At 40.5% G+C, this 17349-nt stretch overlaps 1 protein-coding gene across 3 annotated transcripts in view; it reads right to left on the reverse strand.

Moving 5' to 3' along the window:
* CRCP (CGRP receptor component) overlaps nt 1-17349 on the reverse strand; it is a 51712-nt gene that overhangs the window by 16497 nt on the left and 17866 nt on the right. For all 3 annotated transcript variants that reach the window (XM_074189308.1, XM_074189307.1, XM_074189309.1), the window contains exon 4: nt 14372-14466. In XM_074189308.1, coding sequence (XP_074045409.1) covers nt 14372-14466 — 95 coding nt within the window. The remainder of the gene's footprint in view (nt 1-14371; nt 14467-17349) is intronic.

The raw sequence follows: 17349 nt of genomic DNA on the forward strand, positions 1-17349 counted from the left end.
GTCTTATTGGTGATACTGGATTTGTGATGGGAGGAAAAGTGATCTCATCTGATGAGAAGAAAAGCTGTCTCCTCTGGGTCATTTAAGAATTTATTTCTAAAAGATGGGTCTGTTTGGGCAAAAGGTCACAGGAATCAAGAATGAAGAACATATGGCCAAGGTCACTGGAGAACGGGGCCAAAAACTGTTGAATCATCCCAGCAAAAGCTTCAGCTCTGATCACCGGACTTTCGGATTACCCGATGTCAGTAAAGCAGGTAAGCACAAAGGAGTTTTCTTCAAGCACTGGTCTAACCATCTGACCTCCCCCTACTCCCCATTACCTCCAGGACAGTGCAAATCTTGAGACTTCCCCAATTCAGCTCTAATCTACTCTGCCAGTCTCATTTCCCATTCCTCCCCTTCATGTACCTGATGTACTGATGCAATCCCCCAAACTCACCCCTGCATCTCCCATCGCCATGCTTTGCACACACTGCCCCCTGGTCTGCCCTCCCTCCTCCTTTCCACCTCTTTATCTTCTCCTGAGAAGGCTCCCCTCACAGGCTGCTCCCTACACAATGATTTTCATGATCCCTCCAGGATCAGTGAACTGTTTCCTCAAATAATTAGAAATATATGTATCTAGTTGTAGGCCATGGCCTCCAGCAGAATGCCATCTTGAAGGAAAGGACTGTTTTTCCTTTTATTTCAGTATCTCTAGTACCTAAAAAGATTGCTGGAATCAGCTTTAAAGGAGCCAAGTTCAATCTTATCTCTCATCGAGTCGGCTAGTGAACCAACCGAATAGAATAGATCATCTAGATCTATGCATCCATCCATCTCTATTGATCTATCTCTATCTGCCCATCCACCCATATATCTATTTATCTGTTTCCAATTCTTTTGTAGATACAGGCAGATAGACATAGTTATTGATACCTGAGGCTCTATGTGATCCCCCACCCCTCTGCAGCTCTTCAGCCCTGGCAGCTGGAGCAACCCTAGTGGCCAGAAGACAGGAGCCCTTGGCAAGGGCAAGCCCTGCTGCCAGAGCCACCTCCCCTGAGCCTGAGCTTGGACCCACCAGTCTCTGGAGAGTCAAATTTATATAAATTAATAATTTTCTGCATATTGACTGCTATCTACCCATATCTATATCCATATATATATGCACATATATACAAATATTTATACTCCTTTTAAAGATATACGAAAGCTACAGACAGATAAATATATCCAGAGAAATAAGACAGAGTTGGTGGGTAGTTAGAAGATAGATACAGAAAGGTTAAGAAGGTAAAAAATAAGATCCATAGAGAGGTAGGTATATAAACAGACAGGAAGTCAGCTCTATCTAGATTAATTAGACAGATGGCAGGTAGGTAGATAAGAAAGCTGTATCTAGATAGATTAGATAAGCAGGTGGATGGGTAGCTACATCCAGATAGGTAAATAAACAGGTAGTAGGTAGATAAGGCGGACAGATAGATACACCTGAGAGCACTGAGCTCCCTGGAAGTGACTGGACTAGACAGGACTTCTGAATGATGGGGAATGACACAGGGCATTTCTTTTGTACAAAAACATAAACTGAGAGCTCTGAGGGACCTCAGAAGCTGAGCTCTTCAGCTGGTACCCCCAACCCCAGCTGGCTTGTGTGAGCAGCTCCCAGAAGGGCCTGACCTCCTGCCCATCAGCGGGAGGAAACTGGCACTTCTTCTCTCTGGCCAGTTTTAAAGATGCTTTCCCCTCCATATCAGTCCATCTGCTCTTATTTAACAGGTCATCACCAGTTTAGGGAGGAAATCTCTAAATGGAAGTCAGGCCAAAGAAAGCACTTTAGGCAGAGGAGATTTAAATTCAGCTCAACACCCCAGAGGTCTCCTCACCATAAGAAGAAATGACTTACAATTATGCAGGACTTTAAACATGCTGGGAAAACTATACAGTGGAGATTTCCCTTAATCCTCGGAACCCCTGTAAGGGCCACTGTTAATTCCTGGACAGAGAGTTGGCCTAGGAGTCAGGAGGATCCGAGTTCAAATCTCACTACAGCTACTGACCGACTGCAGGACCATGGATAAATCACTGAACCAGAATCTCAACCAATCACTCAACATAGCCATTTATTTATGTGCCAGGTCCTAGGCTAGGCTGAGCCACAGACACAAAAGAATCTCAGTCTAGACCTCAAGGGGTTTACCCCTCGGCAGAGGACCTAGATTTGAATCCTGCCTCTGACACCTGGCTGGAAGGTCCCTCCCAGTTCTGGACTGGCGAGCCTATCACACAAGCTCTGATTCTATCAGTGGAAATGTTGAAAGTGGAAGACGGAGCATCAGATGCAAGAGGGAGGGACAGCTGGGGGTGCAGTGAAGAAGCACCCACCAACCCTGGAGTCAGGAGAACTTGAGTTTAAATCCAGCCTCACACACTAGATGTGTGACCCTGGGCAAATCACTTCACCTCTGTTTGCCTCAATTTCCTCACCTGTAAAATAAGCTAGAGAAGGAAATGTTACATACTAGCTGTATAACCCTGAGCAAATCATTTAACCACAATAAGGAAGGAAGGAAGGAAGGAAGGAGAGAGAGAGAGAAAGTGAAGCAAGGAAGGAAGGAAGATATGAGGAAAAGTAAGAAAGCAAGAAGAAAAAAAAAAAGAGAGAAAAGGAAGAAAAAAAGAAGCCGATTGCCAGTGGGAGGGAGCTCCGGAAGCTTCCAGCTGGGTGGCCCAGGGACTGGAGGCTGGCAGAGGTTGAACTGCAGTGTGGTGCCCCCTGGTGGTAGAGGAGGCATTGGCACCAGTTCTCTCTATCCAAATTAGCCATCTTGCTGCCTGGCCCAATGATGCCCCTCTGCCCACTTAGACAGCAAGTCCAGCCTGGTCTGGACCTAAGGAAACCGTGGCTGCTACCCTCCCTGCAACTCCACCGGGGGGTTGGGCTCTCAATTCATTGGGGAGCTTGTCAGAGCCCACTCACCAAACTACTTCCTGGGGACCCCCTGAGAAGGTGCCTATTGCATGTTGGTCTCTGGACTATGGACTTTTCAATGGTGATTTTATCTCATCCTCACAGCAACTGTGGGAGGCAGATGCTTTTGTAATCCCCATTTTACAGTTGAGGAAACTGAGGTAAAGAGCAGTTAAGTGGACTTATCCAGGGACACCAGCGGGTAAGTGTTGAGGGCAAAGTTGTACTCAGGTCCTCCTTACAACACACCCAGGGGTCTACCCAGTTTAGATTCTAAATTGTAATAAGAGGGGCAGCCAGATGGCATAATGGATAGGACACCAGTCCTGGAGTCAGGAGGACCTAAGTTCAAATCTGGCCTCAGACACTTAAATAATTTCCTAGCTGTGTGACCTTGGGCAAGCCACTTATCCCCACTGCCTTGCAAAAAAAAAAAAAAAAAAAAAAAAGAATAGTGATGTTTAAAAAAATAAAATAAACTGGAATAAGATATTATTTTGCATCTGCCAAAAACACTATACGAGATCTGACCCCATCCCTTGGCTGTTCTGATACCTCAGTGGCTCCCAACTGCCTGTGACTGAAAATGCACATTCTGACTTCATCTGACCTTCTCAGACTCATCTCCCCTTCTCCTCTTCAGATTCTACATTCTAACCCAAGATGATGAGCCCCCAGCCAGACCCTCCGCTTGTCCTCTCCCCTCCTGCCTCACTACTCTCTGGAACATGCTACTTCCTCACCTGCTGAAACGCTTCTCTTCACCCTTCTCTTCTAAGATCCAGACCTAAGTTGGTTCCTCCAGGAAGTCTCCCCCGACTCCTCACCAAATGAGATCCTATAGGTCAAGACTAAGGGCATACAGTAGGCACTCAATGAAGGCTCCCTCCCTCCTTCCCCAGGTGAATGGGACTCCTTCAGCTCACAAGATCCCAGATTTAGAGCTAGAAAGTTAAGAGAATGTAGGCCCAAGCAGGCGACTGACCTCCCCCCCCCAACAACCCGGTCCCACCAGGTCAGGATTCAGATTCTCTAATTCTAGATCTGGCCATCTTCCCACCCTGGTGAGGTTTCTGCTTTGGTTGTATCCATTCTAACAAATAAATGGCGTGTGTGTGTGTGTGTGTGTGTGTGTGTAAATAAGTGTATCAAAGAACACATACAGAGGGGCGGCTGGGTGGCGCAGTGGATAGAGCACCAGCCCTGGAGTCAGGAGGACCTGAGTTCAAACGTGACCTCTGACACTTAATGATTACCTAGCTGTGTGGCCTTGGGCAAGCCACTTAACTCCATTTGCCTTGCAAAAAAAAAAAAGTAAAAAAAATAAGAACACATACAGAGATATCCACATATGTGTGTGTGTACAGATAGCTAGAAAGATATCTAGATCTGCAAACTCTCTCTCTAGAGAGAGGAATCTAAATAGCTCAGTGGATAGAACGCCAGGCTTAGAGTCTAGAAGACCTAAGTTCAAATTCTGCCTCAGGATTATCCATTTCCAAGCTTTGTGGCCCTGAGCAGGTCACTTCACCCTGTTTGCCTCCATATATTCATCTGTAGGAAGAGCCAGATAAAGAAATGGCAAACCACACCAGGAGTGCTAAGTTCAACTCTCAGTTCCACCATTTACTCCTTGGGCGTGCAAGTCATTTAAATTCCCTAAACCTCAGCTCCCTCATCAGTAAAATAAGGGGTGAGCTTAGGGTTCTAAGGTGGCTCCAAGCTCTAGATCTCTGATCTATTGGCCATGTCTGAAAGTATAAGTAGTATCCCACCCCCACAATCCCCCACCTCTGCAAAGAGATGTGGGTTTTTCTCAACTCTCCTCCAAGGTCCAGCTTCACAATGAGAACTAGTGTTCAGCTTCATCTGTTTTCCTGCTCTTTAACTCTGTAGTCACTGTGGAAACAATGATCCCCTTACAAACATCTAATCTCTCTAGAGTAGCAGTCTCCAAACTTTTTTGATAATTCCTATCATTAAATTAAATTAAATTTCTATCATTAAATTAAATAAATTCCTATCATAAAATCCATAAGCAACAATGCATATGTTCATAAATTACATATATTCGTAACATAGTCAAACACATAGCTGCTACCACATTCATAATTATTTTCAGAGAAAAATGAGAAATTTGAAAAGGATGAAATAAAGATGCTAGAGTCAACAGAAAGCCATAGACATTCCCAGAGCAAAGGAGTGACCATGACTTTAGAAGGATGGTTTGGAGAGGGGAGGCAGAGAATCAGGAAGGCCAATGAGGAGGCCAAAGGAACAGTCCAGTCAAAAAGTGATGCAGGCACACAACAGATAATTAATAAATGATTGTTGACTGACCGACTGACTAACATAGGGAAATGTTGAATAAATGGAAAGAAGAGGTCAAATGAGAAAGAATGACTTGAAAGTAAGGATAGCCTGGCAAGGACACAAGTAATAAACCTAACTGATAAGGAGGATGGCAATGCACTGGAGAGTAATGAGCAAGTTAGGGAGAGGGGAGGGTAAGGCTAGGTTAGGTTAGGTTAGGCAGGATGTCATAAAACCTGGGGTCTTTCACAACTCACTCAAGTCTGCTCATTCTGCCCTACCCAAAATAAAAAGGGAGGAGTGGGACCTTACCTTGCCAGTCACCGCCCTGGCACACCCAGTTCACCCTCCAAAGTGATCATTAGGTGATCTGATGGGCAAAGGATGGGTAGGTGGAAAGAAAAGAATTTTCCCAGTGGGCATCTGTACAGTCACTGCTCTGGCATCCACCTAGTTTCCACCTTATAACCACCCTGAAAACAGGTTCTCAAAACTCTGAAACTGTAAGAAAAACCACTCAAATCACTAAGAAAGAGAGAAAATTCACACAATCTTGAAGCTCTCTATCTCTCACCCACAGGATCAGCAAAGATGGCAAGTAAAAATTGTTGGAAGTGGTAGAGAAGATCCAGGCCCCAAAAGTCACTTAACCTCTGACCTGGTGATATTACATAATCCCCAAACTGTCAAAAGGAGAAAAGGACTCATTGTGTAAAAAATATTCATAGCAAGTCTTTCTGTAGTGGCAAAGAATTAGAAAGTAAGGGAACAGGAATTTTGACTCTATTCAACAGAATATACTAAACTAGAAGGGACAGACACTCAGAATTTTCTATGACTTAGAATAATCTAAAAAAAACAGTACCTCCCTAAAAAAGGGGACAGGAAAGAGACGGGAGGAAGGAGGGGATTGAATAGGGTAAATCTCATTAAACTAAGAGGTACAAAAAATCTATGGTAATAGTGGGGAAGAAGGGAGCAGAGGAGAAACACCTGAATCTTCTCATCAGACTTGGCTTAAAGTCAACCTACACATACACAGTTAACAAATAAAACATCTAACCTTTCAAGTATTAAAAGGGGAAAAGGGGAGGGGGGGGACGGAGAAAGGGAAGGGGAGTGGGGGAAATAAGGGGAAATAACAAAAGGAAGGGAAGGGAAAAGGGAAAAAGGGAAAGGGGAAAGAAAGGGGAGGGGGTGATATAGGAGGGCAAACACACTGAAGGGGGTGGTATCCAGAAACAAAAGACTGGGGAATATGGATAAAAGGGGCGGAAAGGGGGAAAAATACAAACAGAGGGAAGATAGCACAGAGGGCAATAAAGAATTAGTAATCATAACCTTGAATGTGAATGGGATGAACTCTCCCTTAAAACATAAGCAAATAGCAGAGTGGATTAAAAACCAGAATCCTACAATATGCTGCTTACAAGAAACTCATTTGAAGCAGAGAGATACATATAGAGTAAAGGTAAAAGGCTGGGGCAAAATATATTTTGCTTCAGCTGAAGTAAAAAAAGCAGGGGTAGCAATCCTTATCTCACACAAAGCAGCAGCAAAAATAGATAGCATTAAAAGAGATAAGGAAGGAAACTTTATCCTCCTAAAAGGTACCATAGACAATAAAGTCATTTCAATATTGAATATATATGCACCCAGTGAGACAGCATCCAAATTCTTAAAGGAGAAGCTGAAAGAACTACAGGAAGACATAGACAGCAAAACTCTACTAGTGGGAGACCTCAACTTCCCACTATCAGATCTCGATAAATCGAATCATAAAACAAACAAGAAATTAGGGAGGTAAATAGATTGTTAGAAAAATTAGATATGGTAGACTTATGGAGGAAACTGAATGGGGATAGAAAGGAATATACCATTTTCTCTGCAGTACATGGAACTTATACAAAAATTGACCATGTACTAGGACATAAAATCGTAATGATCAACTGCAGAAAGACAGAAATAGTGAATACATCTTTCTCAGATCACAATGCAATAAAAGTCATATGTAATACCGGGCCAAGAAGATACAGACCCAGAACAAATTGGAAACTGAATAGCCTCATTTTAAAAAACGAGTGGACCAAAAAACAAATTATAGCAAGAATTAACCATTTTATCCTAGATAATGATAATAATGAAACAACATACCAAAACCTATGGGATTCATTCAAAGCGACTCTCAGGGAAAATATTATAGCTCTAAATGCTTATATGAATAAATTGGAGAAAGAGGAAATCAATGAACTAAACATGCAACTAAAAAAATCAGAGAAAGAACAAATTAAAAATCCCCCATTAAATACCAAATTAGGAATTCTAAAAATTAAAGGAGAAATTAATAAAATTGAAAGCAAAAAACTATTGAATTAATAAATAAAACCAAAAGTTCGATTATGAAAAAAACCAATAAAATTGATAAACCTCTGGTCAATTTGATTAAAAAAAAGAAGAAAACCAAACTGCTAGTATCATAAATGAAAAAGGTGAACTCACCACCAATGAGGAGGAAATTAAAGTAATAATTCAAAATTATTTTGCCCAACTCTATGCCAATAAATTTGATAACCTAAGTGAAATGGATGAATATTTACAAAAATATAAGTTGCCCAGGTTAAATGAAGAAGAGATTAAATACCTAAACAACCCTATCTCAGAAAAAGAAATTCAACAAGCCATTATTGAACTCCCTAAAAAAAAATCTCCAGGGCCTGATGGATTCACAAGTGAATTCTACCAAACATTTAAGAAACAATTGGTTCCAATCCTATATAAACTCTTTGGAAAAATAGGGAAAGATGGAACTCTGCCTAACTCTTTCTATGAAACCAATATGGTACTGTTGCCTAAACCAGGAAGAGTTAAAACAGAGAAAGAAAATTATAGACCTATTTCCCTGATGAATATAGATGCAAAAATCTTAGCAAAACAATTACAACAAGTCATCACTAGGATAATACACTATGATCAAGTAGGATTTATTCCAGGAATGCAGGGCTGGTTCAATATTAGGAAAACTGTTAGTATACTCAATTATATCAACAACAAACCTATCAGGAATCATATGATCATATCAATAGATGCTGAAAAAGCTTTTGACAAAATACAGCATCCATTCCTATTAAAAACACTAGAGAGTGTAGGAATAAATGGACTGTTCCTTAAAATAATTAGCAGTATCTATCTGAAACCATCAACAAGCATTATATTCAATGGGGAGAGGCTAGAGGCATTCCCAATAAGATCAGGGGTGAAACAAGGGTGCCCATTATCACCACTACTATTCAATATTGTATTAGAAATGTTAGCATCAGCTATTAGAGAAGGAAATAGAAATTAAAGGAATTAGAATTGGGAAGGAAGAGACAAAACTCTCACTCTTTGCAGATGACATGATGGTCTACCTAGAGAATCCCAAGAAATCATCTAAAAAACTACTGGAAACAATTAGCAATTTTAGCAAAGTTGCAGGTTATAAAATAAACCCTCATAAATCCTCAACTTTTCTATATATGTCTAGCAAGAAACAGCAGGAAGAGCTACAAAGAGAAATCCCATTCAAAGTAACCTCGGACAATATAAAATATTTAGGAGTCTATTTGCCAAGATAGACTCAGAATCTTTTAGAAAACAATTATAAAACACTTCTCACACAAATTAAATTAGATTTAAATAGCTGGGCAAATATCAACTGCTCATGGATAGGTAGAGCTAATATAATAAAAATGACAATTCTACCAAAACTAAACTATCTGTTTAGTGCCCTACCAATCAAAATTCCAAAAAATTACTTTAATGAGTTAGAAAAATTTGTAAGTAAATTCAAATGGAGAAATAAAAAGTCAAGAACTGCCAGGAGCTTAATGAAAAAAAGTGCAAAAGAAGGTGGCTTAGCCCTACCCGATCTAAAATTATATTATAAAGCATCAGTCATCAGAACTGTTTGGTATTGGCTAAGAAATAGAGTGGTGGACCAGTGGAATAGACTAGGTGTAAAAGCAGGAGATGATTATAGTAAGCTGCTGTTTGATAAACCCAAAGAATCTGGCCATTGGGATAAAAACTCCCTCTTTGATAAAAATTGCTGGGAAAATTGGAAGTTAGTATGGAAGAAACTTAGATTAGACCAACACTTCACACCCTTTACCAAGATAAGATCTGAATGGTTACAGGACATAGACATAAAAAAACAATACTATAAGCAAATTAGAAGATCAAGGACTAGTCTACCTGTCAGATCTATGGAAAGGGGAACAGTTTATGACTAAGGAAGAGTTGGAGAACATCACTAAAAACCAATTAGATGATTTCGATTACATTAAATTAAAAAGCTTTTGCACAGATAAAACCAATGTAACCAAGATCAAAAGAAATGTAGTAAATTGGGAAACAATCTTTACAAATAATGATTCTGACAAAGGACTCATTTCTAAAATATACAGAGAACTGAGTCATATTTTTAAAACAAAAAGCCATTCCCCAATTGACAAATGGTCAAAGGATATGCAAAGGCAATTTACAGATGAGGAGATCAAAGTAATCCATAGCCATATGAGAAAATGCTCTAAATCATTAATTATTAGAGAAATGCAAATTAAAGCTTCTCTGAGGTACCACCTCACACCTCTCAGACTGGCCAGTATGACCAGGAAGGATAATGATCATTGTTAGAAGGGATGTGGGAAATCTGGGACACTATTACACTGTTGGTGGAGCTGTGAACTCATCCAACCCTTCTGGAGAGCTATTTGGAACTATGCCCCAAAGGGCAACAAAAATGTGCATACCCTTTGACCCAGCAATACCACTACTGGGTCTATACCCTGAAGAGATGAGGAAAAAGGGTAAAACAAAATACAAAATACAAAATACAAAACAAAATACAAAAATATTTATAGCAGCCCTGTTTGTGGTGGCAAAGAACTGGAAATCCAGTAAATGTCCTTCAGTTGGGGAATGGCTTAGCAAACTGGTATATGTATGTCATGGAACACTATTGTTCTATTAGAAACCAGGAGGGACAGGATTTCAGGAAAACCTGGAGGGATTTGCATGAACTGATGCTGAGTGAGATGCAGAACCAGAAAAACACTGTACATCCTAACAGCAACATGGGAGTGATGTTCAACCTTGAAGGACTTGCTCATTCCATCAGTGCAACAATCAGGAGCAATTTTGGGCTGTCTGCAAAGGAGAATATCATCTGTATCCAGATAAGGAGCTGTGGAGTTTGAACAAAGTGCAAGGACTATTCCCTTTAATTTAGGAAAAAAACAGATATCTTATTGTCTGATCTTGTTACTTCTTAGACTTCTCTTCTCTTTAAGGATATGATTTCTCTCTCATCACACCCAATTTGGATCAAGGTACAACATGGAAACAAAGTAAAGACTGACAGAGTGCCTTCTGTGGGGGGGGGGGAGCAAGATTGGGGGGAAATTGTAAAACTCAAATATCTTTAATAAAAATAAATTTAAAAAAAAAGAAAAAAGAAAACCCCACCCTTTGGCCATATCAGGGAAATAAAAGTGATCATCAAGATATTCTCTCTGAAAAAAAAAAAGTAAGGGAAGCAGAGCAATGGGACAATGCCTGGACAAGTTATGGATTATGAATGTGATAGAACACTTGTTCTACGGGAAATGATGAAGGGAACAGATGAAGGAAGACATTATGAACTGATGTAGAGTAAAGGGGACAATTTATACAATATTAGTAACACTACAAAGGACAACCTCTGGAAAAGTCTACAGAATTCCTCTGATCATTAATGATCAAGAGCCATGAGCCAAGAAAATTTGATAGTGAAAAGTACCTGTTGGTGATGAGCTCAAATGGAGATTCAAAATGAGATGTGTATTTTCAAATATGCCCAGTAAGCTACAAGACTGTTTTTGTTTGCCTATAGTCACTGGTGATCAGGGTGGGATTGGGGTTGGAGTATGAGGAAGTGATAGTGATAACAAAAAAGGAGAAACAGGAAAAAAATCAAAGAAATATGGTTGACATTAATGAAGTTGTTAAGCATGGTAGATTGATAGTTTCATAGGCAATCCTCTTTTTTATATAGAAATGTTTCTATGTTGATGATTGACAAGCCCATAATTTTTAAATAAATAAAATGTCACTACAAGAAAGAAATTTTAAGTAATAAAAAATTATTTTTTAAAAGAAGGGTAAGCACTGGTCCTGGAGTCAGGAGTACCTGAGTTCAAATCCAGCCTCAGACACTTAATAATTACCTAGTTGTGTGGCCTTGGGCGAGCCACTTTAACCCCATTGCCTTGCAAAAACCTAAAAAAAAAAAAAAAAAAAAAAAAAAGGCTAAACACAGCCCAAAGAGATCAGACATCAAAGATAAAGGAACAGGATTCATATATATTTATATATATATATACACACAAAAATAATCACAGCAGCACATTTTATTGTAACAAAGAACAAGAAATAAACCACTTGTTTGTTCCCTGGAAGATGGAATTCCACTGTAATATGGCCCCAATGAAGACCTGGGGGCTGAATCCAGGTTCTGTCTTTGCTACCTTGTAATGACCTTGGACAAGTCATCTGTCCTTCTTGTTTTAATAAGGGGGCTGGTAAATGATCTCTAGGGTCCTTTCCAGGCCTAGAACTATGTTATGATCCTAATTATGCTTTGCATTTTTCCAAGATGAACTCACAAAAGAAAGTCAGGGAAAGAGCAATATTGGCAAACTCAGGAGGAGATGTTGGCAAGCCACCATGAGCTGAAGTGAATACAGTGGGGAGGGACTGTTTATATGTCAATTGTTTACATGAAGTCCTTAGTGGTTGAACTTTCCTTCCCAACCATTTTACTGTGAATTCTGCTCTTAAAAAAAGAGATGAACAGAAAGAAAAAAAATCAAGAAAAAAAAAATCCCCGGATTAAGAAGATTTCAGAACTGAAGTGCTAAACTTGTATCTTGGAGATACTTCACAGGCAGTGGTAACATCTTATCTCTTGACAAAAGAGGTGATGGACTCTGGACAGCCTGAGATAGATTTTTTGGCTATGGTCACTGTGGGAATTGGAAATGAAATATTACCAGGTCATAAGAAATGTTTTTAAAAAATGGATTCAGACTGTTAAAAGGATTTTCTTTTGCATTTTTCAATGAAATGGAAAGAAAATAGATTTCTGTTCATTGAAAAAGATTTTTTAACTTTAGAAGATGATAACATAGCAGTACTTTTTGTGTTAGTAAAGGTTAAGAAATGGCTAAACAAATTGAGGGTGGGTTTGTAGGTAGATGGATGTGGTAGGAAATTACTGTACCGTACAAAACAAGGGTGAAGAATCCAAAGAAGGGTGGGAGAACTTAAGGAGACAGAGCCAGGAAAAGACTCTCCACAAAGACAACCTTGTAAATAGGGGGAAAAAAAACAACAAAACTGAACCCTGGGGGATCATAAAAGACCTAGAAGCTTGACCCAGGAAAGAAGCTGAGAAAATGGCCTGCCCTGCTTTCCCAGCAGAGGTAGGGGACCATGAGTGTGAGATAATACAGACACTGTCAGACTTGGTCACTGTGTTGTTTAATTGTATTGAAATGCCATTTTTTTTGCTCTTTTAAAAAATATCTTATTCTGATAAGGAATGGCACACTGAGTTGAAGGGAAACTGGATGTATTATGGAAAATGAATGTTACAGACATAAAGGATCATAAGAGAGGAGGAGCAATAGAAGGGACGGTGAATTGGAAGAGTGTCAGAGGCAAAGCACTTGAGGAAAAAGAAGAGGGAGTAGGGTAAGGGAGGCTAGGAGGGAGGGAAATACATAATCATCAAATCTAAAAAAAATTTACAGCAAATTTCTCTGATAAAGGTATCACTTCTGAGGGGATGCCCATTAATTGGAGAATGATTAAACAAGTTGTGATACATGATTGTAATGGAATACTGTTGTATTATAAGAAATTATAGGGGCGGCTAGGTGGCGCAGTGGATAAAGCACCGGCCCTGGAATCAGGAGTACCTGGGTTCAAATCCGGTCTCAGACATTTAATAATTACCTAGCAGTGTGGCCTTGGGCAAGCCACTTAACCCCATTTGCCTTGCAAAAACCTTAAAAAAAAATTATGCATAGGATACTCTCATTAAAAACCTGGAAAGACTTATGTAAATGACCTGATGCCAAGTGATGGGAGCAGAGTGAGGGAAAACACTGAACCCAATAACATTGTTCAATAATCAACTGGGAATGACTTAGCTATTCTCAGCAATACAATGATCCAAAACAATTCCAAATGACTTATGATAAGCAGTGCTACCCATTTCGGAGAAATGATGGCATCTGACTATAGACTGAAGCATCTTGGGGTTATTTGGGAGGGGAGCAGTGTTTTCTTTTACAACATGACTAATATGGAAATATGTTTTGCATGACTGTACATGTATATATCCCATACCAAATTGCTTACCTTTTCAATGAGAAGGGAAAAGGAGGGAGAAAATTTAGAATTCAAAATAAAAAGGCAAATATTAAAAAATATTTTCACATGTAATTGAGAGGAGCAGCTAGGTGGTACAGTGCACCAACCCTGGAGTCAGGAGGACCTGAGTTCAAATCCAGCCTCAGACACTTCATAATGACCTAGCTATGTGACCTTGGGCAAGTCACTTAACCCCAGTGCCTTAAATTTAAAAAAGTGATATTACACATGTAATTGGGAAAAATGAAATTAAAAAAACCAGAAAGGATCAATAAAAATAATTTTTAAATGGGTGGGGAGATAGATTGCTCCAATTTTTAAAGCATTTTCACTGCACCCTGTGGAATAGAGATCCTTATCCCCTCTTTAGAGAAGAGGAAGTTGAAGCGCAGAAAACCCAAAGGTCTCACAGTCTGTCAGAACTCTGAACTCTAAGTTCAGTGTTGACCTCACTGAGCCTCAGTTGCATCATCTGAACAATGGGCACCTAGATCTCAATACCATCATGCTGATGTTGACAAAGGACAAATCCAATATTTTCAAGGCCAAGTTGTTGAGGGTGGTCTTCCTCAAGGTCTACCTTCCCTCCTGGAGTCTCTCCCTGCCCCTCTTCCTGCTGGAAGGAGGGGGAGATGTAGGACTTACTTGGTTAGCTTGTGGCTTTTCATGGCTACAAGGAATTCTCTGAGGATCTCTGGGTTCTGGTGCCTGCAGGGTGTCTTGGACAGGTACTTCATGGTCTGGAAGGAAGACAGGAAGCAGTTAAGAGGCATACATGGGGGCAGGGCAGGCGGGGAGTGTGTGCAGTCACCAGACTGGCCAAGCAGGTCCCACCCCCTTGTCCAGCACACTCACTGCCCCAACACTGACCATGAGATATAGTGGCCTAGAAAGAATTTCACCAAGAGAAATGGAAGGACTTGGCCAGAAGACTGAAACACCAGATTCTCCAGAAACTGGAATCTGAGGAAGAGGAAAGAAGCCTCTTTGGGCCAACACGGGGCAGTGAGGTCCTGCTCCGGTGCAGAGGGAGCTCTCTCCTCCCATGAATTGACCTAGACAAGCCTCGCAGATGGCCTGCTCCTGGTTATGTGTAACCTAGGATTTGTTATTAGACTTCTCTGGGCCTCATCACAAGATGCCTCAAAGTTTCCTCCCAGGCTAAAACCGCTCCCCCTTTGTAGAAGGAAGCAAAGGTTCCTATACCTGCCAAGAGGAAAACTTGTTGGGGAAGCAGGTCTCCTCACACTCTCTTCCAGGGATCACTAAGAGGTCCTAAAAAGCAGCGACCATCTCCCTGGGGTCTCCTTGTGGTCCCTGCACCTGGAAAGGCGCCGGCACATAGTAGGCCCTTCATAGCATGCTCCCTGATGGATCATCCTCAACTGATTAGCAATCTTTAACTTTGGAACTGCTTCTCCAACAGAAGCCCTTAAAAATGCTCATTGGGGCAGCTGGGTGGTGCAGTGGATGGAGCACGGGCTCTGAAGTCAGGAGTATCTGGGTTCAAATCCAGCCTCAGACATTTAATAATTACCTAGCTGTGTAGCCTTGGGCAAGCCACTTAATTCCATTTGCTTTGCAAAAACCTAAAAAAAAAATGCTCATCCTTCTTCCGAGACGCTTGAACCCCAACATTTGGCTTGATAACTATGCTTTAGATCTACATGTATGTGTCCCCACAGACTGTAATCTTTTGGAGGTCAGAGACTCTCAGTTTTGGCTCTGAACTCTCACTAAGAACATAGTGTTTTGCATACAGCGGGTGCTTAATAATTACAGATGGCTAAATGGCACCAGCACTGGACCTAAAGTCGGGAAGACCTGTGTTCACATCCAGCTCTGACACTTACTGGACTCTGAGGCTTTGGGCAAGTCACCTAACTTGGGCAAGTTTCCTCAAGTGTAAAATAATAACAGGCATAATAACAGCACCCACATACACAATGATATTTCATTTATGTTCTATTAATAGCCTAAGTTAAATTATATATTAAATAACACTGAATAATAATAGCACTGCCAGGGGCACTGTGAGGGTGACATAAGAAATTACTTGTAAAGGGTTTTCAAGTCTTAAAAGGCTATTACATAAATTCAATATAGTATTACTATTGCTGTGGCTATTACTACCTATTATGTTACTTATAATTATTTTACATGTAATGTGCAATTATATTTTTATATACATTACCTGTGTTATATGTTGTTACGTGCCTGCTACATATAATTTTTGTTATCATGATTGATGTTATGATTTTTTTATTACATAGGACTATTCCTGTTATATATTATATACTGCACACACACACACACACACACACACACAGACACATATATAAACTGCTTTATATTACTGGTATTATATAATTATGTCATTATTATATGATTAGATTATATATAATTGTTGCTGCTGTTGTCACTGTGATATATATTTAATCATAACATTACCTATACTGTTAATTAAATTATTTATAGAACATAATTATTGCTGGGTTTTGCTGCTATTACATATTATATAATTATATTATCACTTCTTATTACATCATATATCACATAGTATTATGGGGGTGGCTAGGTGGCGTGGGGCGGCTAGGTGGCGCAGTGGATAAAGCACCGGCCCTGGAGTCAGGAGGACCTGGGTTCAAATCCAGTCTCAGACACTTAATAATGACCTAGCTGTGTGGCCTTGGGCAAGCCCCTTAACCCCGTTTGCCTTGCAAAAACCTAAAAAAACAAAAAAACCAAAAAAAAGAACAACAACAACATAGTATTGTGGCTGTTATTTTATGTCATATAATTAGATTATCAACGATGCTGTTACAGAATTATATTATTGTTACTGTAATGGTCATGTCATTTCCATTGCTACTATTGCTATATAGTTGGGTTGCACAGAATTATATTATTAATATGTAACTGTTATAATGATATAATTTGGTCTATAAAATGATATTGCTGCTGCTGTTGCTGCGATGGAGAGAACAATGGTTTGTTTTCCAGAATGTTTTGGGCTCCGGGCAGGAGGGAGGCATTAAGCTGCCTAGGGCCCACTCTCCTGCCAGTCAGGACCAGGGCAGGCTCCAGGCTTCTGCTGCTGCAAGGAGGATGGACCAAGATGGAGGGGCCATGGGCTCCCTTCCCTTCAGGCCCTCACAAATGTTTGTCCCCTTTCATCGATTCGCCTGGCCCTGGGAGGGGGACTGAGGCAGAGGATGAAGGCTGTAAAACATACAAACCCCCGGCCCTCCCCTACTCCAGTTCAGCTGCCCCTCTTCCTGACCTGCATCTTCTGTCCTTGATGTCCACCCATCATTTTCCAAACCAGCTCCCCACCTTGAGAATGAGAGGCAAGTTCTCAGGACAGCTTTAAACCTCATCTGTCATCCAAGTGAAGGGGGGGGTCCAGGAGCCCATGAAGATAAGTGTGTGCAGATGGATAGTTCAAACAGGAACTCTCCCCCACACAGGGGACTTCATGAGGTCAAGAGGAAATCCCTGATCAGATGCCCTCTCAACAAACCTTTAGGGCAAAGCGCTGGAAAAAATAGGGACAAAATGATGTCCCAAGACCTATTTTATTCTAGTCTCTGAGATGATCTGAACTGAACTGGAATGAGTAT

This window comes from Macrotis lagotis, chromosome 5 (genome assembly GCF_037893015.1).
Source record: "Macrotis lagotis isolate mMagLag1 chromosome 5, bilby.v1.9.chrom.fasta, whole genome shotgun sequence".
NCBI classification, from domain to species: Eukaryota; Metazoa; Chordata; class Mammalia; order Peramelemorphia; family Peramelidae; genus Macrotis; species Macrotis lagotis.